General features: G+C 48.8%; 1 protein-coding gene across 8 annotated transcripts; it reads left to right on the top strand.

Annotated features, from left to right (window-relative positions):
* The first annotated feature begins 149 nt into the window (after positions 1 to 149).
* Positions 150 to 24,520, top strand: IL22RA1 (interleukin 22 receptor subunit alpha 1). Of its 8 annotated transcripts, none has more exons than XM_088790523.1 (10): positions 150 to 287; positions 2,236 to 2,349; positions 3,586 to 3,676; positions 6,629 to 6,885; positions 11,253 to 11,385; positions 12,300 to 12,478; positions 14,633 to 14,805; positions 17,506 to 17,644; positions 21,298 to 21,419; positions 22,521 to 24,520. In XM_088790523.1, the coding sequence occupies exons 4-10, from the start codon at positions 6,843 to 6,845 to the stop codon at positions 23,472 to 23,474; spliced, it is 1,743 nt and encodes a 580-aa protein (XP_088646649.1). In that variant the 5' UTR covers positions 150 to 287; positions 2,236 to 2,349; positions 3,586 to 3,676; positions 6,629 to 6,842; the 3' UTR covers positions 23,475 to 24,520. The 8 variants fall into 8 exon arrangements, with proteins under 8 accessions (XP_088646649.1, XP_088646647.1, XP_088646648.1 ...); XM_088790521.1 differs by having other exon boundaries at positions 6,535 to 6,885; XM_088790522.1 differs by having other exon boundaries at positions 3,583 to 3,676.

The raw sequence follows: 24,520 nt of genomic DNA, 5'->3' as shown, positions 1-24,520 counted from the left end.
CCCCCGGCTTCCTGCCGAATTTGGTGCTACTGCGCTTCTCAAGGAGCCAAGACGCCACTGAGACTTGAAAGCCTGGAGCATTGTCGCTGGGGTGGTGGAGGGTTCTTGCGGCTACTAGTAGAGGCTGTTTGTCAGGCGGAGCAATAAGAAGCCACTCCATCCTATGACCCACCAGCTTTGGGCTGAGCTCAAAGGACTAGACAAATGAATGAGCTACGCTCAGATCATCCCACTGTCCCTGGGTGACAGGCCAGGTGGAAAAATCATCCCTGGACCACATGAAACAGGTAAGGTCAGATCATAGTGGACATCAAGGCCTGACACCATATTGGGGCCATCTGGACCGAGGGGAAAAAGTTTGGAGGAACAGCCATATCAGCAGTCTCCTGTCTCTCTCCAGCACCCTCCTGCCCGAGTCTCAGCCTTCCGATTCATGAGCCCCCTAGGGCGGGCCCCAGTGAAGAAAAATCTAGCTGGCTGAGGGTATTGGAGAGCGGGAGGGAAAGGGCATCTGTCATTCAAATCCCAGTCTCTTAGTCATAGAATTGCAGAGTTTTACTATCAGACAGACCTGTGTCCGAATCCCAGCTCTGCCATTTCCTGCTTGTATGACTTACGACCTTGGGTAAGCTACCTTCCTTCTCTGTACCTGAGTTTCCTCATCTGCACCTCCCACCTGGGAGTGGGGAGGGTTCTGAGAGAGAGGGGTATGACACAGGGCCTGCATGTCATTGGCACTGTCTGCGTGGTGGCTGATAGGATTCTGTCTCCCCAGACTCTGCGGAGACCACTGGGCATTTCCCACCTGTGACCCCTAAACTCAGAGCACCTGGAAGCATTCACCTCTAGCTTGTCTCACCTCTCATCTACCTCTTCTCTTCCACCCTCGCTGTCTCCACCTCTTGGTCAGGAAACTGAATTCTCAGCAGCCAGAACCCAACCTTGATCCCTCTCCCTTGTTCCAGCAAAGAACTCTCCTAGCCTGGGCCCCAGAGCCACGCTTGAAGGACATCAGGTCAAGAATTCATGACGCCTTAGGTTAAAATAACATTAGGATTCTTCAGAGCACAGTTGTCTCTTGAGTAATACGGGGTTTAAGGGTGCTAACTCACACACACACACACACACACACACACACACACACACACACACAGTCAAAAATCCACGTGTAACTTCAGTCGTACCTCAGTGTTCACAGAGGAATTGGTTCTGCGACCCCCGGTAGATACCAAAATGCACACATGCTCAAGTCCTGTATATAAAATGGTGTAGAGCGATGCATAAAGTCAGCACTGTGTATCTGTGGATTCCCAACCACGGATCACAAAGACTGTTTTCGATCCGCGGTTGGTTGAATCTGCGGATGCAAAACCCGGTGATACTGAGGGACTAACTGTTGAAAAAAATCTGCGTGTACGTGGACCTGCGCAGTTCAAACCTGTGTTGTTCCAAGGCCAGGTGTACAGAGATTATATATCGTTCTTAGATATTTGTATTTATTTCCAATTTTGTTTTATGTTTATATCATATTTAAATAATTTCTTAATACTCGTTGGTGTCTACCCTAAACTATTTTAAATAAAGAGCTCTATTTTTAGAGAAAAAGGCAGACTTGAATGGCAAAGTGTTTACACTAATTTCTCCATGGCTTCTCGCCACTCATCTAGGTGTTTAGACCACAAGAGTCTTGGGTTGGGTCCCCAGCAGCTGACCCACCGATGGGGATTTGGGAGTACAACGCAGTGCCGTGATTCCAGAAAGCACCTATAGAGGAGTAGGAAGCCAGACAGGGAAGGCAGTCACTGCCCCAGGCGACCGAGCCCCCCTGAGGGGCTTTGCGAGTTCAGTGTTGGACCTTCCAAATTTGTTACGCCAGCGGTCGGAGCTGGGGAATTTATGTGCCACCTCCCATCAGTCCTGTGTAGAGGGCCGCTCCCGCCTGCAGAGTTACAGGTATACTTGCAGGTGGAATCCATCAAGGTGAGTGCAAAGAACGAGTGCCATGGGGGTGGGGGTAGGACACCACATCACCTGCTACGGTGAGGCCAGAGCTGTGCCCACCAGCCTGGCAGCTCGCTCTATAGCCACTATGTTCCGTGGAAGGTTAGAGAACATCCAACAAGGCCGGCCTCGCAAACCCAAACTCACTCCATTATATCTCTGAGGAGGAGGGTCTCCCAGCTTCCAACAATTCTGTCAGGGCCCCCTGGTAACTGCCCAGCACTGTTCTTGCAGATTTGTCACTATTGACTGGTACCAGGGTAGGCGCTGGACACAAGCCGAGCCGATCCAAGTCCCTTTCCCTGGAATTCAGAAGTCTTGTCTGGCTGGACCTGAAGTTCGTACCAAGTAAGTGCCAGGCTACTACTGCCCCATTTTCCACTCCAAGGAACAGGAAAGGCCAGAGTGCAGAAGAGACAAGAAAGAGGTCGCCACATGAGCTGCCAAGATGAGAAACATGGAACCCTGGTTCCGATCCATTCCTGTGGCCCAACGGCAGCCCAGTCCTCGGCTTCCCTCAATCCCAGTTTCCAGCCGTCTCCCAGGGCTTTCTAGTACTTGTAACCAAATATCCTTGCCAGTTCATATTATGTGTACATTGCAGCTCGTTGTCAGGTTGGGGCTTCTGCCGCTTTGAATGGATGTGTAGTAGGTCCTTTCCATCCAATACAGGGCAGAACTTGCTCTCCAGGTGATCACCAGCTGCCTCCCACCCTGCCATCCCAGGCCAGGTCACCTTTTGAGCTTCTCTTGGCCTGTTTGCCACCACCTTCTGGACAATGGTGGAGTGGGAGGGCTGCCCGATGGCATAGGCTCTTACCAAAATGGTGCTCAGGGCAACTGGGAGAGGGGAGGGTTGGGATGTCACATGTGGAGAACGCTTTAGGGAAGGGACTGTTTTCCTCCTGGCACAGGGTGGAAACTTGGTATTGAATAAATGAATGAAGGAATCGATGTATGAATTGGAGTCAGTAAGGGACAGGCCATAGCTGACTTTCATTTGAATATGACTAACTGAAATTACAAGAGGGCCAGAGATCTTGCATTAGATGATACCATTCCAGACCCCAAATTCCTGTCGTACGTGGATGAATGTTCTTCAACCCAGCATCTGGTCCAAGGTGGGGGGCGAGGGCGGCGGGATCAGTGCTGCTCAGTGAGGGAGATGTCAAGGAAAGGGACAGAAGTGGAAGACGAGACAGTACCTTAATCCCCTAACTATAACTTGTTACTTCCTATATGATTTAGTACCTAATCAACGGCTACTTGCTCACATCTTCCTTGAGCTCATTCCTGTGTTTACAAAGTGGGGTGAATATGATGAGAGGTAAAACACACACACACACACACACACACACACACACACACACACACAGGCCAGAAGTTACATCTATATCTAAATGAGTGAGTCAGTTCCATGAGTCAGTTATTCAAGAGATACTCGTTGGTGCTAGAACTCATTCTAGCCCAGGGAGCCCCTCCCCTCAGCATGTGGTGATACAGGATACAGAGGTGTGACAGCTCTTTATAAATTATCAAGAGTCTTTCCCCTCTCCCCCCCCCCCTTACTGTCTCTCTAAGTAGGTTCGAAGAAAGTGGGAGTCCGAAGATAGGAATGCCTCCGCATATACTATCCAGGTGAGGGGAGGCCCCCTCCAGGTGTCAACGCCTCCAGGTGAGTCCCATCGGTTCTTACAGTGCATGTATCACCCCACCCCAAGCGTTAGCTTCTCTGGATACTAAATGGACCATCTTGGGAGCCAGATGCCAACAGGGGCTCAGAATCCCACTTCCCATCTCCGACCCCTGCACGGATGCTCATCTAAACAACCTTAATTCAGCCTCAGTGCCTAAACCGTAGGAGACCTGCACTCCCCTTCCCCTAGAATTGGGCCTCAGGCACTAATGCGGACTCAAACTGAGGAAACATTTATCACTGTCCTCATTGCCCCCTCCCACCATCCCCACGCCTACACACCCAGGAGTCTGGGTTTTTTTCAAAAGTTTCAAGGGACCTCACTTGGTCCTTGGTCCTCATGTTGTAAGAGGAGACCCACTGCAGGAGGTCTCCTCCCCAGAGACAGTCAGGAGACATCAGCTTGTCTAACCTTCCCAGCAACCCTGAGGAGTAGAGACTATTATTTCCCTTTCATCGATGACAAAGCTGAGGGTGAAAGATTAAGCAGCCTCATGTCGCAGGCAAGTGGCAGAGCTAGGATTTGAACCCAGGTCTGTCTGCCCAGAGCCCGTGTTCTGCTTACTTCCTGGCTCCCAGGGGCCATATGAAACTGCTCCCTGAATCCTGGCATGAGATGTCGGGTTTTCTTTAAGTTTTTATGAAACGTGGTCTTGTAAGCATATAATACACTTTGGGAACTCCTTACCCTGAGAAAGAGCTGAAATTATAAGCAGAGTCAATAAGTGCCGAGCTGAATTCGTACTTGTGTCACCAATAGCCGTGAAGGGAATTCTGGGTGGTCAGGGGAGGTTTCCATCCCCAAAGTGACAAAGAAGCAGAGGCCATTCAAGTTCCAAGGCCCCTTAGAGGACGTCTAGACCAAGCCTCCTTTACAGACAGAGAAACTGAGGCCTAGAGAGGGGACGAGACCTGCTCTAGGTCACCTGGAGTCAGGTGCAGGCTAAGGACAAGATCCAGGCCCCCAACGTGGTACATCTAAATCAATATCCCTCACTGACACAGCGTAGGTTTGGAGACTCCAAAGTGAGTCTGATTCTCAGGCTTTCCTCTAAGAAGAGGTTCTGGGGCAGGTTGCCAAAGCTTCCTGCCTTATTCCCGTCTGTGAATGATCAGGGATCCCCTACAGGTGCTCCCACTGCTGTCACCAACCACAAAGACGTGCAGCACTCCCCACCTCCCTCAAAGCACAATCCACTGCCTTTTGAATTCCTTGCTTCTGCATAACAGGTTCTGGAGTGCCTGGGTGTTGAAAGAAGGGACAGGAGCAGGGCACATTCTTGAGTATTTGCCATTTTAGGATCTGCTTTTTCTGCAATTTAGGGATATTCCACAGCCAGCAGTGAAGCCCTGACTAGCTCACCCCAGCTTACTTATTCATTCAGCGAATATCGCCAGGTACCTGCTCTGTATCAGCTCGTGGTGGACATGGAGATATCAAGGAGAGCATGTGACACTCTTTGTCCCCATAGTAACGGGGAAACAAATAACATGGTGCAATAGACAGTAGGATGGGGAGAGACAGCGGAGCACAGGGCTGGGGCACCGGGGGGGAGAGGCTCGCATAGGGAAGCCTTCCTGGAGGAAGTGAGTTTGAGAAGAGGGCTGAAGAAGGAACAGGAATCAAATAGGGAAAGGGTGTCCTGGGCAGCAGGTGCAGCTTGCACAAAGGCTCCGAGGCAAAGCAAGGCGAGGTGCGTTGGAGAAATGTATCCAAGAGAAAACAAGTGCATTTTCCTGGCAGTCTGAGCGAGAGAAGCAGCAGGTCGATCTGCGGCTGTAAAAGGTCCATTCCATAAGTGAATGTTACACAGTTGCTCTATGTTCAGCCACGTGGAGGGTACAGAGAAATACAAGGGGTGCTCTTTGCACTCAGAACATTTTCTCCCTCACTGGGGAGATAAGAACCACTGAATATTAGGGAGCAGAGAATGAGATTATCTAGGACCACTTCCCAGGGGTCCCAGCCTCTCGCTCAATACATCCAGCATCCAAGAGCAGCCCCACCTCAAGTCAATCACACCATCATAATGAGAGCTATTTCCTTAAATAAAAATTTAAAAAACCTGTCTCCTTCATATGCCCCCTAACTGCCCCCAAGTTCTCTTGATTCGAGGCAGTTACAGAAAAAGGCACTAGACTCTTTTCTGCAACAGTCCCTCCAATATTTGAAGATGGTCCTGTTTCGTCTCACCCGCTGACGAGTCTCTCCTTTCCAGTCCTAAGCAGGAGTACAACTGAAGAATAATGTTACGACAATGCCAACTGTGCAGCAGGCCAGAGGTCTAGAAGGATTTCTTAAGTGAGACTATGGTGGGCTGAGTTATCGCAAGCATCGTGCACCACGGGCTTTGAGGACGAGGGAGTTTGGCCAAGCAGAATGACAGCTTGGCTGAGCAGGTTGAATCTTCATTGTCCCATTCAGGAATTTTGCCCCCATCTTTAGCACAATAGAAAGAGTCACTGAAGTTTGAGATTTTTTTTTCCCCCCCACAACCTTTAGCAGGTCCCAGAACCCAAAGGTTCAAGGTAAGGGTGTCTGGGCTTCTCGCCTCAACAGTCTAGGAAGAAAGCTATTCCCATCCCTTCATCCAGCATGAGGGACCTGCTTTGATACGGGGCACAGGAGGGGCAGTAAACATATCTCCTCCTGCCAGAAGAAAGCCAAGGAACATTCTAGAACATATATTCTGCTCCCTTGTCCAGGGTCAATGCCTGAGAATGGAATTACTGGGGCAAAAGGTATGCACGTGTTACAGGCTTTTGATACACAGTGCCAAATTGCTGTCTGATAAGGCTGTATATCATGGATTCTTTTCGCCATTTCTGCCTCTCAGCTCCCCAATAAACCACTGCAGAGTCTTGGGGTGAATCAGCCACCAGACCAGATAAACAAGCCTGCCTCTCACTGTTGCTATTTTCTGCAACTAGGAAGGGAACTCCCTTGGATCCCACCCACGACCTGGAATTCCGAAGCACCCAGGCCAGGCACCTTTGTACCTGCTTACCACTGCTCAGGTCCCACCCTCCCCTGCTTTCCCCGCCCCAGCCCGGGTGGAGCCAGCTGCCAAGGCGGCAAAGCTTCCCAGCCCTTCCTTGGCGCGACCCAGAGTGGAGGCTAAAAGAGGGCTCTGTGCCTGCCCCAATGAGGACGCTACTGACCATCCTAGCTGCGGGATCCCTGATCGGTGAGTGTCCATTGCCCCGTGGCCTCCATTACCCCAGGAGCCAGTGATCAGGGTCATCTCCCTGCACGCTACCCAGCCCAGGACAGCCAGTTTCAGTTTCTTCTCTACTGGGGCTGAACTGGATGCTGAGTTTCCCTGGAGAAGTGCTTGTGGCTCAGGTTACTGGGAAGGATGAGAGGCCTCACACCTTGGGTTCTTCCAGAGACTCAACTGAACCTCAAGATTCGGAGGTGCAGCCAACTGTCTGAACTGGGGGGCCACGTTCCCTAGCCCAGTGGGTGGAGAATTGGCTTGAGGTAGATGGACATCCTTTGAGGAGTCAAATTGTTCTGGTAGACGTTATGCCGTTTGTTGCCCTGCGTCTGGCTGGCACTGGCCTGACAAGGGGACATAGAGGAGGGACGGGTGGGCAAAGCTTGAGTCTAGCCGTTGCCTCCCTCCAGACCCTGTGGGGGCCCCTGCAGTCCCTCTTGCTAGATGTGAAAGAGTATTTTCTCCCACAGTGGCCAAGTCTGCCGCATTAATAGGTCCTAAAATAGCAGGGCCCTTTTGAAAACAGGACTAAAGGACGTAGTTTTCAAATCCAGTTAGGTGGATATTTTGAGTCACCATTACGGAGAACTTTCAGGCAGACATGTGAGATCCTAGATTGTGTCTATTCCCTCAGAGTTGAATCAAATTCCGGGAACTTTCTCAGGAAGCGAAAGCATAGTCCCGACTGTAGAGGGGGAGATAGCCTGTACAAATCCCCTTCTAGTTTAAGTGCAGGGTGGGCACATGAAGGGCCAGAGCTTCCCAGTCCCCTTGCTGATGTCCCTGGCCAGTGCTGACTGGATCCAGTGTTTCCAGCTGCTGCCCCGCCTCCTACTGTCTGTCCTCCTCCCGGCATCACACTGGGCCCAACACATTGGGTCTGTGATGACCTAGGAAGACATGGGGCATCCCCAAGAGACCCCAAGAGATCTGTCCCTTTATACCCCCACCCATTCCGGTTGGGAATCTTGGAGGCTCCTGACCCTGTAAGATGGGGCGCCCAGGGAAACAGTTCTTAGGAGATTGTTAAGAGTTAGTAAGGTTACTCAGGGTAACCAAGTTCCCTCACCCCAGCTTTCTTAGGATGATTCCAGAGCATGCTGAATTGTTTGTTTTTCCCCAGATTCCCAATTGGTTCACACACACACACAAAATTTTTTTTCATAAAAATGTGCAAAAAACTTCCTTTTATAAAGTCTATCAGTCTTTTTTTATTATTATTATTATTTTAGTGGGGAATATTGGGGAATGGTGTGTTTTTCCAGGACCCACCAGCTCCAAGTCAAGTCGTTGTTTTCAATCTAGTTGTGGAGGGCACAGCTCACTGGCCCATGTTGGAATCGAACCAGCGACATTAACGTTATGAGCACTGCGCGCTTAACTACTGAGCCACCCGGCCACCCCCAATCTGTCAGTCTTGACAACACATGTCTTCCCAGGATTTCACAACATAGACTTTCACCCAGGAAGTAGAAATGACACAGGTTGAGGGACAGATGATGGATTTGAGGAGGAAAAAGGAAGAGTGAGTGGGATGGGAGGAGAGGGGAGAACTTCTTAGCCCTCAACACCTCTTAAAAGAAGAGGGACCAGCCAAGGTCCACCACCCTACGTCAGGAAGCCAACTTCAGTTCCCTCCTGAAAAGTGGTGCCAATCTCCACCCAACCTGGCCTATTACCTCCCGAGCATGTCCCTGCCTCAGCCAACATCTTCCCCCCATCACACACATAGCCCAGCAGAATACTGAGCCCAACCAGCAACCTTCCCACTGCAGACTCTAAGCCACCACTAGGGGAGGCTAAGCCCACCTCCAGACAGACCCTGGCCTTCTCCCAAATCCCACTCTCTCTCTCTTTCTCTCTTACCCTTGACCTCACCACCCTTCCGGAAGCCACCATTCAGTTCTGACCTCAAGTAGACTCCCTCCCTCAACTTCAGACCCAGCCCTGAATCCAGGACCCTTCCTTCCAGAGCAGATCCCAATTCTGCCCAGACTCAGATCCAAACAAGATGTTGGCCACACCTTGGGGCTCAGCAGCACAGCCATCACATTGGACCTCTAGTCCCATAGACCCCATTCTGGGGGCTCCAGGGAACCTGGAACACAAAGATTTCGGCAGCTTCTTGGCCTGGCCAACCCAGATTCAGAGAGGGGTGCAGCCTTAGATTTAGCCAGTGGATGCACAGCAGGATTGGGCTGTCCTAGTATTCTTCCCCATCCCCGTAGCTGGTTCTCAAGCCCATGGACCCCTCTTGCAGAAGTACTGTATGTAGACTTGGAGTGGGGGAGTAAATAACTATCCACTCCCTTACACCTTGTGCCTGCTGGTGGTCATGGTCACATCCAGAGGGAGTGCACACACATATCAAAGACACATGAACACACAAGGCCTCAAGGCCTCAAGTCCACTAGGTCTGCACCTGTTTATTTCCCACCCAGTCAACCAGCCCTTCTGAGCATGCTCAGAGCCAGCTGCCAGCCCTAGTCACCATTTTCCTGCACCTTCTTCTTTTCTACAGACCAAACTTGGAGGGCTGAGAGAAGAGTTTTATAAGTCGAAGGCTCTCATTTACAGTGAAGATTGCTTTGGAGAAAACAGCCCTCCTCAGACCCCTTCTTGAGGCACTGGCCTTTGCTGCCCTTTCCTTGATATAAGCAGCAGTAGACCAGGCAAAGGCCTAGGCTGGAAGAGATGGCCATGAACTCCTTCGGGGCCAGCTTTTCCCCTCCTCTCTCTTCTCACCCTCCCTAAGCTGGCCCCTTTAACAGGAGTTCAAGCCACTGAAGCTTTCCGCAGAAGAGAGGGTAAATAGGACAGACCCCTCCTTATATGGTGAATCTCTTGCTTTCCCAGGTCCCCTTCCCTCAGACTCAACACACATATATAAGAACCTACTACGTGCTAAACGCTTTCATAGACATTGCCCTACTGTATCCACCCCACAACCAGTCCAGCACTGTGATGAATATTACAGGCTCTGTCACATTCTAACTGTGACCCTGGGCAAATAACCCTCTCTGAGCCTCCTGTTTTTCTCATCCATAAAATGGGGATAATGGCAGTAACTGTCGCATGACGTTGTCTTGAGGATTTAATGAAGTGAGAGGCTTAGCCCTGTGCCCAGCACTTCATGTGCATTTCATAAATGTCAGCTGCTGGTGTTGTCATTAGTGTTTATATTTAGGTAAGTCAAATTATTCTCATTTTAGAGATAAAGAAAGTGAAGTTCTGATTGCTTAAGCAGAAAGGTCACCCTGCCATATGGGGCCTCAGTCAGCATCCCTCCCCACTACAAAGTCCATGTGGCTGCAGAAGCAACTTTTGCCTCCCTAAGAAGGCACATAGTAGGTAGGCAGGGATGGGTTTAGCCAGCAGAGAGGCAGGAATTCATAAACATCTCCATTCTTGGTTGAAATGATTGATTCTGGGCAAGTTACTTTTTAGACATCTTAGTTAACTATCTCTAAAATATGGGTGAGGATACCAACGTCAGATGGTGTTAGGAAGTGAATGAGAGACAAATAACAAAGGTTGGCAATGATGTGGAGTAATTGGACCACTCAAACATTGTTAGTGGGAATGTAAGCTGGTTCAGCCACTTTAGAAAACATCTTGGCAGTTCTTCAAAAACTTAAACAGAGAATTACCATATGACCCAGCTAATCCACTCCTAACTATACACTTAAGAGAACTGACAACATATGTCCACTTGAATATTTGTACACAAATGTTCACAGCAGCATTATTCACAATAACCAAAAAGTGGAAACGACACAAATGTCCACCAGCTGTTGAATGGATAAACAAAATATGGTGTAGTCATACAGTGGACTATTACTTGGCCATGAAAAGGAAATCTAGAAGATATTACACTAAGTGAAAGATGCCAGACGCAAAGGCCACATATTGTATAATTGTATTAATATTAAAAGTCCAAATAGGCAAATCCATAGACACAGAAAGCATTAGTGGTGGCGTAGGGCTGGGGGGGCGGGGAGGAAGAGAGAGTGACTGCTAATGTATGGAATTTCTTTTCGGGGTGATGAAAATGCATTGACATTATATAGTGGTAATGATTGTACAACTTTGTGAACATACTAAGAAACCGCTGAATTGTATGCTTTAAAATGGTGCATTTTATGGAATGTGAATTATAGCTCCATGAAAAGGAAACTAAGAAGTAAAGGCGAGCAGTGCTAGACAGTGAGCAGTCTCTGGTGAGTGGGTGCTCGTTCTCACTCCCCCAGTCTAATCAATTGGGCAGTTTATTAGAAGGCTGGGGGGGTGGGGTCCAGGAGCCCATCTGCTCACCCTGTTCCCACTTCCTGCAGTTCACATTGCTGAGGAAACCTCGGATCTTCTTCAGCACGTGAAATTCCAGTCCAGCAACTTCGAAAACATCCTGACTTGGGACAGTGGGCCGGAGAGCGCTCCAGATACAGTCTACAGTGTCGAGTATAAGACGTAGGCTTCCCTCCCACTACGACCTCTTCTAACTCTGCTCTGAAACCAACCCCTCCAAGAAAATCTCCCCCTTCCTGATGTCCCCATATCCCCCACCCAGACTGGGGTTACACAGCGCCCACACACAAACATAGCTCTGCTCTTTTATGGTGTTCTGTTTTTCGCAGAGAGAGGATAAAACAATGGTTAAAAATGAGGGCTCTAGCGTCAGACTGCCCAGGCCTAAACACCCACTCTCACCTATATAACCTTGGGCAATTGGATAACCATGCCAAGCCTCAGTTTCCCCATCCATAAAGATAGTGATAGTACCTTCATTATAGGATTGGTAGGTGGATGAAATAAGACAGTCATTGGCACCGGTGCCTGGCAAATGACTGTTTCATTATGTTTGATGAAACTAGGTCGACAAAAAGTTGTGTCCACGCCCTCCAACCCATGCTCCCTTTCCTATGCAAGGGAGGAGGGTTGGCATGGGCTCGGGAATCTGCAAACCTGGGTTTCATTCCTGGTCCCGCCACTTCATCCTGTGACAAGTCCCTTGCCCTCTCTGAGCTTCAGTTCCCTCATCTGTAAAGTAGGCATAACAGTGCTTGCCTCAAAGGATTATGGTGGCGATGAGCCGAGTGTGGACTCAGGACTGGCTGGGTTCACGTCCTGGTTCCCCACGGCATGCTTCAAACACCTGGACAAATTGTACTGCTAAGCCTCGGCTTCCTTATTTGAAAAGGAGGGAGAATAATGTATGAACTTCACAGGATCGATGTGAGGACTAACAGATCATACACATAAAAGGCCTGGGACACAGAATGTGCTAAGTAAATATTTGATATCGTTATCATTATTAATAAACCACAGGCCTGATGCCAGGCCTGTTCATTAAAGTTGTGCTCCAGCCCCTCCCTTGCCTACAGGTACGGACACACAGAGTGGCTAGCGAAGAAGGGCTGCCAGCGGATCACCCGGAAATCCTGCAACCTCACCATGGAAACGGGCAACCTCAACGAGTACTACTATGCCAGGGTAACCGCCATCAGCGGGGGAGTCCGGTCAGCCCCCAAGATGACTGACCGGTTCATCCCACCGCAGCACAGTGAGTAGGAGCCCCTCTTATTCCAAGGGAGGGGAGGAGGATGGCCCAGAAGGGCTCTGCCTCTGGGGGGTGAGGGATGGGGCTTAGGGATGTGGCTTTTAGGGAAGGCGACCTGACGGGAGAACATCCCAGGGCACTTGTTCATCTTTGTCCATCTCCGTCCCGACCTCCCTAGTTCAGACCACCTTCATCTTCCCTCAACTACAGCCAAGGCCTCCAAACTTGGTCCCCCCATTTCTCCTTTGACTCTTTTCCAATCCTTAGTCTGGTCTCAGCTTCACCATCACCTCCTAAGTGAGCGTCCACATTCCCAACCCTCAACTTGATTTTGCTAGATCACCAGCTCGTGTTCTCTGTCACAATAAACTGTTCATTGTCTTCATAGCTCATATCCCAATCTGCGATGATTGTGTTTGCTTGTATATCCTCAGCCACCCACACCCACACATGAGCTCAGTGAGGGCGTGCATAGGTGTAGAACCCACTGTGTTCCCAGCCCTTAGCATAGTGTCTGGCACGTAGGAGATACTCCATGCATAATTGATGAGTGAATGAATGAATGAATGTGTTGTCAAACTCTCCTCACAAGTTAAGCAGGTGATGTTCACTAACTGACTTAATAGCCACATGTTTTTTTAAGAAAATAAAAATTGAATTAAGCAAGTTGAATTTATCTTTTCTTGTCTTGTTCAATTCATACATGTTTCTTGTAGAAATTTTGGAAAATACAGAAATAATGCAAAGAAAAATAAAAGCAGCCCAAAATAATCTGAACACTTAAACATAACCACAGTTACTAGAAACTGTATGTACTCTTTTGTAATCTGGTTATTCATATAATGGTATCTTTTCATATAATGGTTTTTCATGTAATGGTATCTTGTAATCTTTTGTTTTTCATATAATAGTATCACAAACATTTGCTTATACCCATTAAATATATTTCCACAGTATGATATTTCACAGCTAAAAAAGATCCTTCTAGAGAGGTACTCTGATTTACTTCCCTAATTCACTTTTGAAGACGTTTAACTCAGGGGTTTTTTTGGTGTGTTTTTTTTATAAAGTTTTATTGGGGAATATTGGGGAACACTGTTTCTCCAGGGCCCATCAGCTCCAAGTTGTTGTCTTTCAATCTGGTTGTGGAGGGCGCAGCTCAGCTCCAAGTCCAGTCCTCGTTTTCAATCTTTAGTTGCAGGGGGCACAGCCCACCATCCCATACGGGAATTGAACTGGCAACCTTGTCGTTGAGAGCTCGCGCTCTAACCAACTGAGCCATCCAGCCGCCCCTCCAGAAGCTCAACCGCAGCTCGTTGTCTTCGATCCAGTTATGGAGGGTGCAGCTCACTGGCCCATGTGGGAATTGAACCAGCAACCCTGTTATTCAGAGCTTGTGCTCTAACCAACTGAGCCATCCAGCCGCCCTAACTCAGTTTTTCAATTTTATAAACAACATGGAAGTGATCATTCTTTTAGCTCAGTTGTTTTTTATCTTGAAGGTCAACGGAGCCTTGAGGGTTTTTATAAATTAGCTTTAAGGGGAGTGGGATTCATGAATCCCTGAAATTGAGGGATTCAATATTTTTGTATATATTACATTTTGGAGGACAGAAGATTCATAGCATTTATCCAATTCCCAAAGGGGTGTGTAAACCAGTAAATGTCATTTGATTATTTAGAAAGTTCCATCTGAAAAAAGATTAAACTCTTAGGCCTGGTCATCGAGTCTGAATCAATAATATTGGGTTCCCCAAACATTATTTAGGATATGTCACTGAACTGACATCAATCCCCAAAGCTATCATTGCCAATAGTGGGACGGATGCTTCAGGCAGACTCAGGTGGGGATAGATGGACCGGGATGTGTGGGGGCAGAGCCAAGGGCATGATCAAACTAGGGGGCCAGAAACCCTCTTCCTGGGTTCTTCCTACTCACCCTTGGTCATCCCTTTGCCAGCCTTAAACCCAAATACCAGTTGCTTGCAGAACGTCTCTCTTCTTGCCTGATTTTTTAGCTGATTCTTTCAGAAGCATAGATGGGGCTGGAGTGGGAGGAGCAGGGAAGCATTCATTTCCCACGGCCCAGGGCAGCCTCAGACACTACTGACAGATTCCGACTTTTTCTTTTCTTTTTTTCTGTCATCCTTTTTCCAGCTACCATCAAACCACCTGACGTGACCTGTATCCCCAAGGTGAGATCCATCCAGATGATTGTCCATCCCACCTACACGCCCATTCATGGAAAGGATGGCCACCAGCTAGCCCTGGAGGACATCTATGACCTGTTCTACCGCCTAGAACTCCACAGCAACAACACCTACCACATGGTAAATAGATGTGCCACCCTGGTCCTTCCCTGTCCAGGAAATCATTTCCCTCTCAATTCGATCTGCATTGCTTTCAGTAAAAAGAAGATGTGTTATCTAAATTAGCATTTCCCAAAATATGTCCACCACCTCTCTCTAGTAGATTCACACACACACAATAGCATGCTAAAGTCTCTGACAAGTCCTGCAAAGACTCTGTTTTCAATTTGTTTCATACAACCTCTCTCGAATTTATTTGACCAGACAAACTCCTTTTATTTTGCACTATATATATACATAGAAATATAAATATATATGTATATATGTATATAGATAGATAGATAGATAGATATAGATATAGATATATATATATATTATTTTTTTACCTAATCCCTTCTAACATCCTGGGGAACAACCTCAATTAACATAATATTCTCAGGTGTCCATTTTGGAAAATGCTGGAATCAGTTGCTACTGATGTAGTTCTTTTTGCTGGCTCTCCACTATTTACGGGAACTGGATACAGGCAGTGTCTTAAGATCAGCAATAATAGAAGATGGATTACAAGGGCATTAATTGTCAAACAACATACAAGTTATATCTTTTCGTATTCAGAAAACATGTAGTATTTCCCCACAGCATGTGCCACTAATCCATAATTCCATTAAATGGCTATGCCCTCTCTCAAGGAGTTTATAACCTAGTGAGTGGGGAAGGAGTTAAAACAAGAATCCAAACAGGTGGAGGAAAATAAGGGTACTATGTTGGGCACAGTGCAGGCAGGGAAGGGAGAGGGGCGATGTCAGTTCAGAGACATCTGGAAAGACCTCTAGAATAGAAAACTTTCTGGTGCCAATACCAATTTCTGACGTGTGCCACGTAATGTATGCTTATTATGGCACTTCATCTTCACCAAAACCCTGTGAGGTAGATACTATTATCTTCATTTTCTGAATGAGAAAACAGGCTCAGAGAGGTTAAGTCACATGTTCAAGATCATTTAGCAAATAATAGCATAGTCAAGATTCAAACCCAGCTCTGTTCAAAGCCCACATCCCCCACCCACCCACCCCTAAACACACACACACACTGGCCTATACTGACCCACCGTGATCACAGAGAGAAGCAGGAAAACTTAGGACATTGTTGGAAAGCACAAAACTTCCCAGTTTGACCAGAGCATTGGGACACATAGAACAATTTCGCAAAACATGGTCCCAAACCAATGGCATCAGAATCTCCTGCAGCATTTGTTAAAAATACAGGTTCTTAGTCCCCGTTCCAATCTACATAATCAAATCCAACAGCTGTACCCCTGGGATCTGAATCTTAGAGGGCAACCCCAGTACTTCTTACCCAGCCTGAAGTTTGAGAAGCACTGATGGAGAGGAACCATGGGAGTTAAAACTCCAGAAGACAGGCTGGGGCTATGCTCTAGCGATCTGGTATCGTGGATGGAGGAATCATTTATTTCAATAGTCAGTGGGAGCAATTTCTGATTATTGAGCAGGAAGGGGCCTTTTCACAATGACTTTTTGGTAAATATTTGGGTTTTTACTGAATATTTTGTTATTAATTCTATAATTTAATTTAGTTTGTGGTCAGAAAAATACTCCATATGATTTCAGTCCTTGTAAATTGATGGAGACTTGTTTTATGGCTCAGCATATGGCCTATCTTAGTGAATATTCTATGTGCACTTGAAAAGAATGTGTACCTTATAGATGCTGGGTGGAATGTGCTATAAATATAGATTAGATAAAGATGGCTAAGTGTGTTATTCAGATCTTCTATGTCTTTTCTGATTTGGGGGTGGTCTATTGTTCTTGTCATTGCTCAGAGTGTTACCATCTCCAACTACAACTGTGGATTTATCTATTTTCCCCTTTGATTCTGTGTCTATTTGAAACTATTATCAGGCACATACACATTCATGATTGCTATAGCCTCCTGACAAATGGGTAGTGATGATAGTGGTGGTGATAGTGGTGATGATGGTAAGGGTGGTGGTGGTGGTGGTGGTGATGGGGGCTAGTGGTGATGGTGGTTGTGGTGGTGGTGGTGGCAGTGATGGGGGTAGTGGTGATGGTGGTGGTGGTGGTGGTGGTGGTGATGGGGGGTAGTGGTGATGGTGGTGGTGGTGGTGGTGGTGATGGGGGGTAGTGGTGATGGTGGTTGTGGTGGTGGTGGTGATGGGGGTAGTGGTGATGGTGGTGGTGGTGGTGGTGGTGGCAGTGATGGGGGTAGTGGTGACGGTGGTGGTGGTGTTGGTGGTGGTGATGGGGGGGTAGTGGTGATGGTAGTTGTGGTGGTGGTGGTGATGGGGGTAGTGGTGATGGTGGTTGTGGTGGTGGTGGTGATGGTGGTGGTGGTGGTGGTGGTGGTGGTGGTGGTGGTGGTGGTGGTGATGGTGATGATGGTGGTGATAATAGCACGGGTGATAACAGCAGCTAGTATTTATTGAGTGTTTACTGAGTACCAGACAGTGTTCTAAGTGAGTGTACATGGAGCTTGGTGACTGACTGGATTTGGAGATAAAGCAGAGGCAGGGGAATGGGAATGGAGTACTGCAGACAGATCCAGCAGTTGCTGGTTTGGGTAGCTGGCAGAACCGTTTCACTAAGTGCGGTAACCCTGGCATAGGCATGAGCAGGCTTGCTTGGGCTCCATATGGAGACTGGCGTGTACGAGGAGTCACTCCGGGTTCTCTGTCAAATTCAGCACCTTGCAGGGAAGCAGAGAGAATATGAGTTCACTGGCCTGACCCCTGACACGGAGTTCTCTGGGAAGATCGTAATTTTTATTTCATCGTTGTCCAGAGAGAGTGACGCCTATGAATGCCGAGTGAAGACACTGCCAGGTAAGTTTGGCTGAAGCCGGAGGTAGGTGGGTTTCCTGAATTCAAGTCTTGACTGTGTGCTTTTCTCCCTGTAACCAAGGTGAGGCTTGGCAGTGCTCTGAAAAACTACAGAAGGGTTATGAAAGTCAATCTTTGTTCATCCATAAATGCATTAGACGATGGGTTATCACTGCACATGTTTGATCTCCACCCTCCAGCCTCTGTCCAGATTTCCTCTCTCTGGCAACTTTAGTATGTACCCTGACAAAGCAACTTCACCTTAATATTAACCTCGGTGAGATATACTGGGAAATAATCTACAAGGGGGAGAACAGATAAGATAAAAAAATCCCTTAATATCTTCCAAAGTCAAATAATAATAACAGTGAGGAGAATGAGCATTTCTGAATTGCTAACCAGGGACTAGGCACTACTAAGTACAATCCTCATGAGCAATCTCTGAGGCAGGTACTATTATCATCCTCATTTTACAGATGAGGAAACAGATTCAGAGTGGTTAAGTAACTTGTCTAAGGTCACACAGGTGGTGCAGAATAGAACTAGGCCTAATTCTAGAGACCACGTTCTCACCGTTGTGCTACTATAGAAACAGTTTTGAGTCATCAGCTCAGTGAGATGATGTCCCATGCTCCCTTCCTCTGGCACATTGAAACTTGACGCTCGTCATAAGCACTGTGATATTTTTATTAGTGTTTATTTTCATAGACAAATAGAAATCCTGTAACGCTCAGAGAAACAAGTTTAGAGGGTGAAACTGATAGCAGTTGGTTGGATGGATTTGGAAAAACGGTCTCTACCTTAGTCATCTTGTTTAGACTAATTATGTCAGTAGGTGATTTCTGTTCTAATGAACAGAGGTGAGGTGGCTGTGAGGCTGGGCCTGAGGATACAACTGCAGGTTGGTAGAAACATCATCAGGTAGGTTCTGGTTCTCAGTTTTGTTCACAAACTCAACTCAAGAGCCCACAGAAGACTGACTTCTCCACCACAGTCCCAGTGCATTATTTTTCAGGGGAAGATATACCTGGTGGGACAGCCATTCAGGCCCATTGCATGGGGCATGCCCGTCCTATAGATAGGGTCGTTGGGGAGACCAGAATAGAACTTGGCGAGAGGAGAACTAGAAAAAGGGAACCAACGTTACAGGCACTCCACTGGGAGCGTATAGATGATTCATGACCCTCTCCCCAGGACCGAACTAGACCCATCTCACCCATTCGTGGCCCACCCCTGCCCTACCCAGCTTTTTGACAACATGCAGACCACTCATGTGATACCATTTTTTTCTAATACTGGAGCTGCTTTTATATAAATCACACTTCTAGTTGGCTATTTCCTGCTGACATATAGAAGACCCCATATCCTCAAAAATAATGTTAATAAAAATTCCTACTATTTATTAAGTACTTGCTCTATTACCAAGCACTGTGTTAAAAGCTTTACTTATATTTTCTCAATTGCTCTTTATAACAACACTGCAAGTTGGGCAGCGTGATCCCCATTTTACAGAGGAGGAACTCTGGCTCACAGATGTGCAGCAACTTGCTGGTAACCACACAGCTGGTCAGTGAGCATAGTTAGGTTCATCTGATCCTGAACTTGAGCTCTAACCACCACTTTGCAATTTTATTTATAGTTAATCCCCTCTACTGCACATTTATTCCTCTTACTTCCATTGCAGAGTGCTATGTTCTGCCCTTGCCTGCATATTCTAGGGTCTATCTTACCCCCAGAGCCCAGAATCTCCACTTTATCTACCTCTCAGACTATCTGGAAGGGTCACAGAGCGACATCCCAGTATCTTGATGCTGGAAAGGGCTCTAGGGGTCATCTCACCCTGTACCTAATTTTTACAGATGAGGAAACTAAGTCTCCTTTGTGTAGTGTCTCTGAGGCTAAGCTTTTGAGTTATACATGTCAACCCTGGCTTCTCCACTGTATAGCTGTGTGACCTTGGTCAAGGCACTTAACCTCTCTGAGAATCAGCTTCATTATCTGTAAGAAGGGAGCATCCCTGGCACTCTGTACTCGGTGGCATAACATAGGTAGAGCACCCTGCACAGTTCATGGCACATTGTACGAATTCAATAATTGCTGGCTACTGTTATTAACAAATGAGAGGTTTGTGCAGCGGAGAGAATGAAGCTCAGCATATCAGTGGCTGAGCCAGACCTCTAATAGCCCACACTCCAGTGTTATTTCTATTATTTCTTCCCGCCTCCCCAGGGGTGAAATAGCATATGGGACTGTTCCAAGTCCCTATCCTATCCTGGTACAAGGAGCAGTGTTTTCCATTGGGCATGTCATGGAGAGACTTTCGGGTCTGTCTTCTCCCTGGGGCGGTGCTGGGAGTATCACGTTACAGGGGACAGGGGACCACTGAAGTGGGAAGATGACCCATAGAGGCCTGAGCCACAGGACTGGAGGAAGAGAGAGGAGTGGGCTAGAAGCAGAGGCTCCAGCAACTCGCAGCCTTCACAGTGATTGCCAAGGTCATTAGCAGTTGGTGATCAGTTCCCTAAACTAAAGCCACATGGGGCCACGAACAGGAGGGTGACTTGGAGAGTCAAGACCCCTGGATAATACAAATTGCCAGTTTTAATAAAAAAACGCCAACTACCTCTTCTTTACCAAGCCCTTCACCAGGCTCACTTGGGCTGGTGACAGGAAGCGTGTCATACGAAGAACTGGCTGTGTCCATCCCAAAGATGCGGGACCATAGGGAGAAGGCTCAGCTCTAAAGCCCTCAGTCGCCCCTCTCCTTCCCTTTTAGAAAGGGTGGTGCCTCCAGCTCCCTCCTGAGCAAGGTCTTCCCTAATACCCAACCCCTTACATTGCTAGGGAGGTGGGGAGAACAGAGCCCTCCCTTTGTCACTTCCTGCCCCCCCCCAGCAGGGAGTCAGGACTATCCTCAGGACTTGACCCAGGCAAGAGGGACCCACCTTAGAAAACCCCGCTCCGACCTTGCTCTGGCCATGGCCCTCCCCACAAAATGAAGAGTCCTTAGGTCCACGTAGACAGGCCCCCTGTGACCTCCCTTCCAGACCATACCCTGACTACCTGGGACCCCAAAATTCCCTGTAGAAATGCCCCAAGCCTCTGTCCAGTCTAGGCAGATCTCTTCCTTGCACCTTTCCTCCTGAGGGGAGACACACCATTGAGGTGCAGACCTTCGGCCCAAAGAGTGGCCAATAGGTGGCTATTTGTTGGGGGACATGGATGAGCTTGGCCATGTGGGCTGAGGCTTCCATATCCTATGCGCAAGACCCATGGCAGTGTGGGATGGAGCCGGGTGGGCTAGGGGCTTCACATTTCAGCACAGTCCCCAATGAGTCCAAGAATTCAAATTTCAAACCTGGCCTTCCAGGTTGTTATGAAAAGTACATTATTTGTCAAGGTGGGAGCATAGAGCATGTTTTACTTAGTGTGAAAATATGATTTACAAATTCTGAATATTTAGACATGCGGTGGATGGCCCTGTCTTGGAGCTCTTTCCCCAGCTCTGCAAATATTCAGGGTAGGAGAGGTTTCCCAAGCCTGGCCCTGAGACGACAGGGGAGGAAAAGCCCTGAGTTTGCAGCATCCACACTTCGGATGGGCCCAGCCCAGATGCCAGCCTCACCCTTCCTGTTCTGGCCTCTTTGTTCACACAGACCGGACGTGGACCTACTCCTTCTCGGGTGCCTTCCTGTTCTCCATGGGCTTTCTGGTGGCAGGGCTCTGCTACCTGAGCTACAGATACATAACCAAGCCGCCTACACCTCCCAACTCCCTGGTAAGCAGCAGTACGTGGGACAAGAGGGAAAGGTCTGAGGAAGGCCCCAAAGCAGCAGAGGACAGAGGCCCAGGGACCCCCGGCTCTCACTGAAATTCAGTGATCAGTACACAAAGCAGACAATTAGGCCTCAGGTCTCCCCTCCATCCTAACTCTGAACGTGGCCCAGCAGGGGATACTGAAGGGGGGCAGGTAATGGGGAAGAGTGGACTTGGAATAGAAAACCCATGGGGCTTTAAAGCTTCCACATGCAGGCAGGTAACGTAGGACCCGAGAGGTAGGCCACTGCAGGGGCCAAAGAGTGCTGGGCACTGTGGGGGCCCCGGAGCTCACATCCTGTCTAGAGGGCAGCCCAGACTGTCCCCTGAGAGTACAGGCCCAGTGTGGCCAGATTGTCACATTTTTTAAAAGAGAAGTCAGAATTTCAGATTATAATGTGAAATCTCCCAATTTTCAAATGTTGGCAACTAATTTTTAAAATGTGAAGCCCTATATAAACCACACAAATCATATTGCAGCCTCGATCTAGCCACCGGCACTGCATCTGCTAAAGCACCAGGGCCCACAGGCTCCATCTGAGCTGCTCAGGGCTCCAGTGTGGCTTTCACCCATCTGAGAGGCTTGAGGGCACTTTGCTCAATGTCACAGCCCAGATGAGCCATTTCCTGTAAAACTCTCTTGGCCGCCCTTTATCCCTCATCTTTTCCCACCTTCCCGCTCTATCAGGCCCTTAGGGACCTGTGAGTGAGGAACAATGTGAGCCACCACTTCCAGAGGGTACCCCTAGGCGACCCCAAAGCTGAGTCACCTACTTCCTGGATTATCTACCTGCTAGATAACCACAGCCAAAATCTCTCTCTCTGAGATAACCCAGGCTTTAGGGGTTGCCCTCAAGTAAAGAGCCGGCAGTCCTGTCCCTTTATGAAAGCCCCAATATTTAGAGGCATCTCTAAGAGGTAAAGGGGATGTGTGGCATATGCATCTTGAAAAAGCCCCCGATGGCCTATCCCCTCTACCTCCCCATGGAGGGCCTCACCCACCCACGATACCTCAGGGAGCTGAGCACAGGCCCTAACGGTGGGTTGTTTTGTTCCCGCACAGAACGTCCAGCGTGTACTGACCTTCCAGCCTCTGCGCTTCATCCAGGAGCACATCCTCATCCCCGTCTTTGACCTCAGTGGCCCCAGCAGCCTGGCCCAGCCTGTCCAGTACTCCCAAGTCATGGTCTCTGGGCCCAGGGAGCCCCCAGGAGCCCGACCGCTGCACAGCCTATCTGAGATTACCTACCTCGGGCAGTCAGAAATCTCCATCCTCCATACCCCCAGAGTACCATCTCACCAGGCACTCTCCCCACTGTCCTATGCTCCCCAGGCTTCCCCTGAGGTCAGACCCCCATCCTACACTCCTCAAGTCACCCCTGAAGCGAAAGCTCCGTTCTACACGCCACAGTCCATCTCTGAGGTCCCGCCGCCTTCCTACAACCCTCAAGCCACTCGGAACAGCTGGCCTCCTTCCTATGGGATGTGCATGGAAGGCTCTGGCAAAGACTCTCCACCTGGGACATTCTCTAGTCCCAAATACCTCAGGCGTAAAGGTCAGCTCCAGAAAGAGGCACCAGCTGAGAGCTGCGTCGCAGATGAACTTTCTTTGCAGGCGTTGGCCTCCTTGGCTATGGAGGAACTCCAAGAAGCCAAATCCTTCCACCAGCGTCTGGGGGCTGACACAAACAGAGCACCTGACATTAATGTGCCACACAGAGGGGACCCAGGGACACCAGGGGACCTAAAGCGCCAGCTGCCTCTCCTTTCCTCTGTTCAGATCGAGGGTCACCCAGGATCCCTCCCTTTGCACACTCCTTCTATCCCATGTTCCCCCACAGACGACGTTTCAAGTCCCTGGGGCCTGCTGGAGTCCCTTGTGTGTCCCAAGGACAAAAGTCCAGTGTCTGAGGCTGAGGCCAAGAGCCCAGCCCTTCCAGCCTCAGACCTGGAGCAGCCTGCAGAGCTGGACTCTCTTTTCAGAGGCCTGGCCCTAACGGTGCAGTGGGAGCCCTGAGCAGAACCCAGGGCAGGCTGGGGCTTCCTCCCTGTCTCCACCCCAATCTCATATCCTCGGCTGTCATTCCCAACCCAACCGTGCTGCTCACGCAGCCCAAATTCAGGTGGGTGTCCTTGAGAGAACCAGAGGAAGGAGGATGCTGAGGCCCTGCCATGGCTGAGCGCCTGTTAGAGCAAAAAGTCACGATGAGGACTGCAGCCGGGGGAGTTACGGGGCGTGCATCATATGCAAATGAGTGTGTGCATGAGAGCTCTGCAGGGGCAGGATGGGACAGTCAGAGTGCGACGAGTTAACACACGGAGACTTCGCAGAAATCCAGGGCCCAGCTCCTAACACACTGGACACAAAGTTCTCCAGGGGCCTGCCTCTCTCCACACCCCTTTCCTGGCTGGTCTCATAATCTAAATTGACAGCGAGTGAGGTCTCTGCCTCCTCTGTGATTCCCCAGGTGAGAAAAGGATCCTGGAAATGAACGCCTCATAGCAGGCTGGGCAGAACCAGAACAACCTGCCCTCTTGCCAAGGCCAGAGGCAGCACGATGGCAAGACTCCAGGGAGGGGGTGCAGCCGGGGGCTCATTCCCAGCCAGGGCTACTGCCTGAAGTTGCACCATTTCAACTTCATTCCTCTGCGAAAGGCTATATCCCAAGTGAAATGCAGGTCCCCCAGGGAGGGAGAGCACAGACATCCTTTCTGTCAGCAGGAGTTTCAGATCCCACCCTGAGAGCAGACTTTGAAAGGAACATGCAGCCATATGGTCCCTGAAGGAGACACAACAGTGAACTGTACTTACTTCACAACTTTGGAAACAGCCTTGGGTTCAGCCCATCATCTGGGTTCACATTCCAGCCTCATACTTACCAGCTATGTGACTTCAAGCAAAGAAATCACTGCTCAAAACCTCAGTTTCTTCATCTGTAAATGGGCATAATAACATCTACCTCACGGGGTGGTGGTGAGGAGGAAATTCAATAACTTCTGTAAAGTGCTTAATAGTGCCTGGCATGTGGGCAATGCCCAATAAATGGGAGCTGTTTCTTGTGA

The sequence above is a fragment of the Rhinolophus sinicus genome, chromosome 14 (assembly GCF_057876585.1).
Source record: "Rhinolophus sinicus isolate RSI-liver-muscle chromosome 14, RSI-T2T, whole genome shotgun sequence".
NCBI classification, from domain to species: Eukaryota; Metazoa; Chordata; class Mammalia; order Chiroptera; family Rhinolophidae; genus Rhinolophus; species Rhinolophus sinicus.
Note: the sequence above shows the minus strand (reverse complement) of the source record. Positions and strands in the feature narration are given on the sequence as shown.

Excerpts from the sequence above, each read along its gene's own strand:
- IL22RA1 (XM_088790523.1), top strand. The coding sequence starts at position 6,843 with ATGAGGACGCTACTGACCATCCTAGCTGCGGGATCCCTGATCG. Across the intron at positions 14,806-17,505 it reads GCAACAACACCTACCACATG|CACCTTGCAGGGAAGCAGAG; the intron begins GTAAATAGATGT and ends TGTCAAATTCAG. Across the intron at positions 21,420-22,520 it reads CTACACCTCCCAACTCCCTG|AACGTCCAGCGTGTACTGAC; the intron begins GTAAGCAGCAGT and ends GTTCCCGCACAG.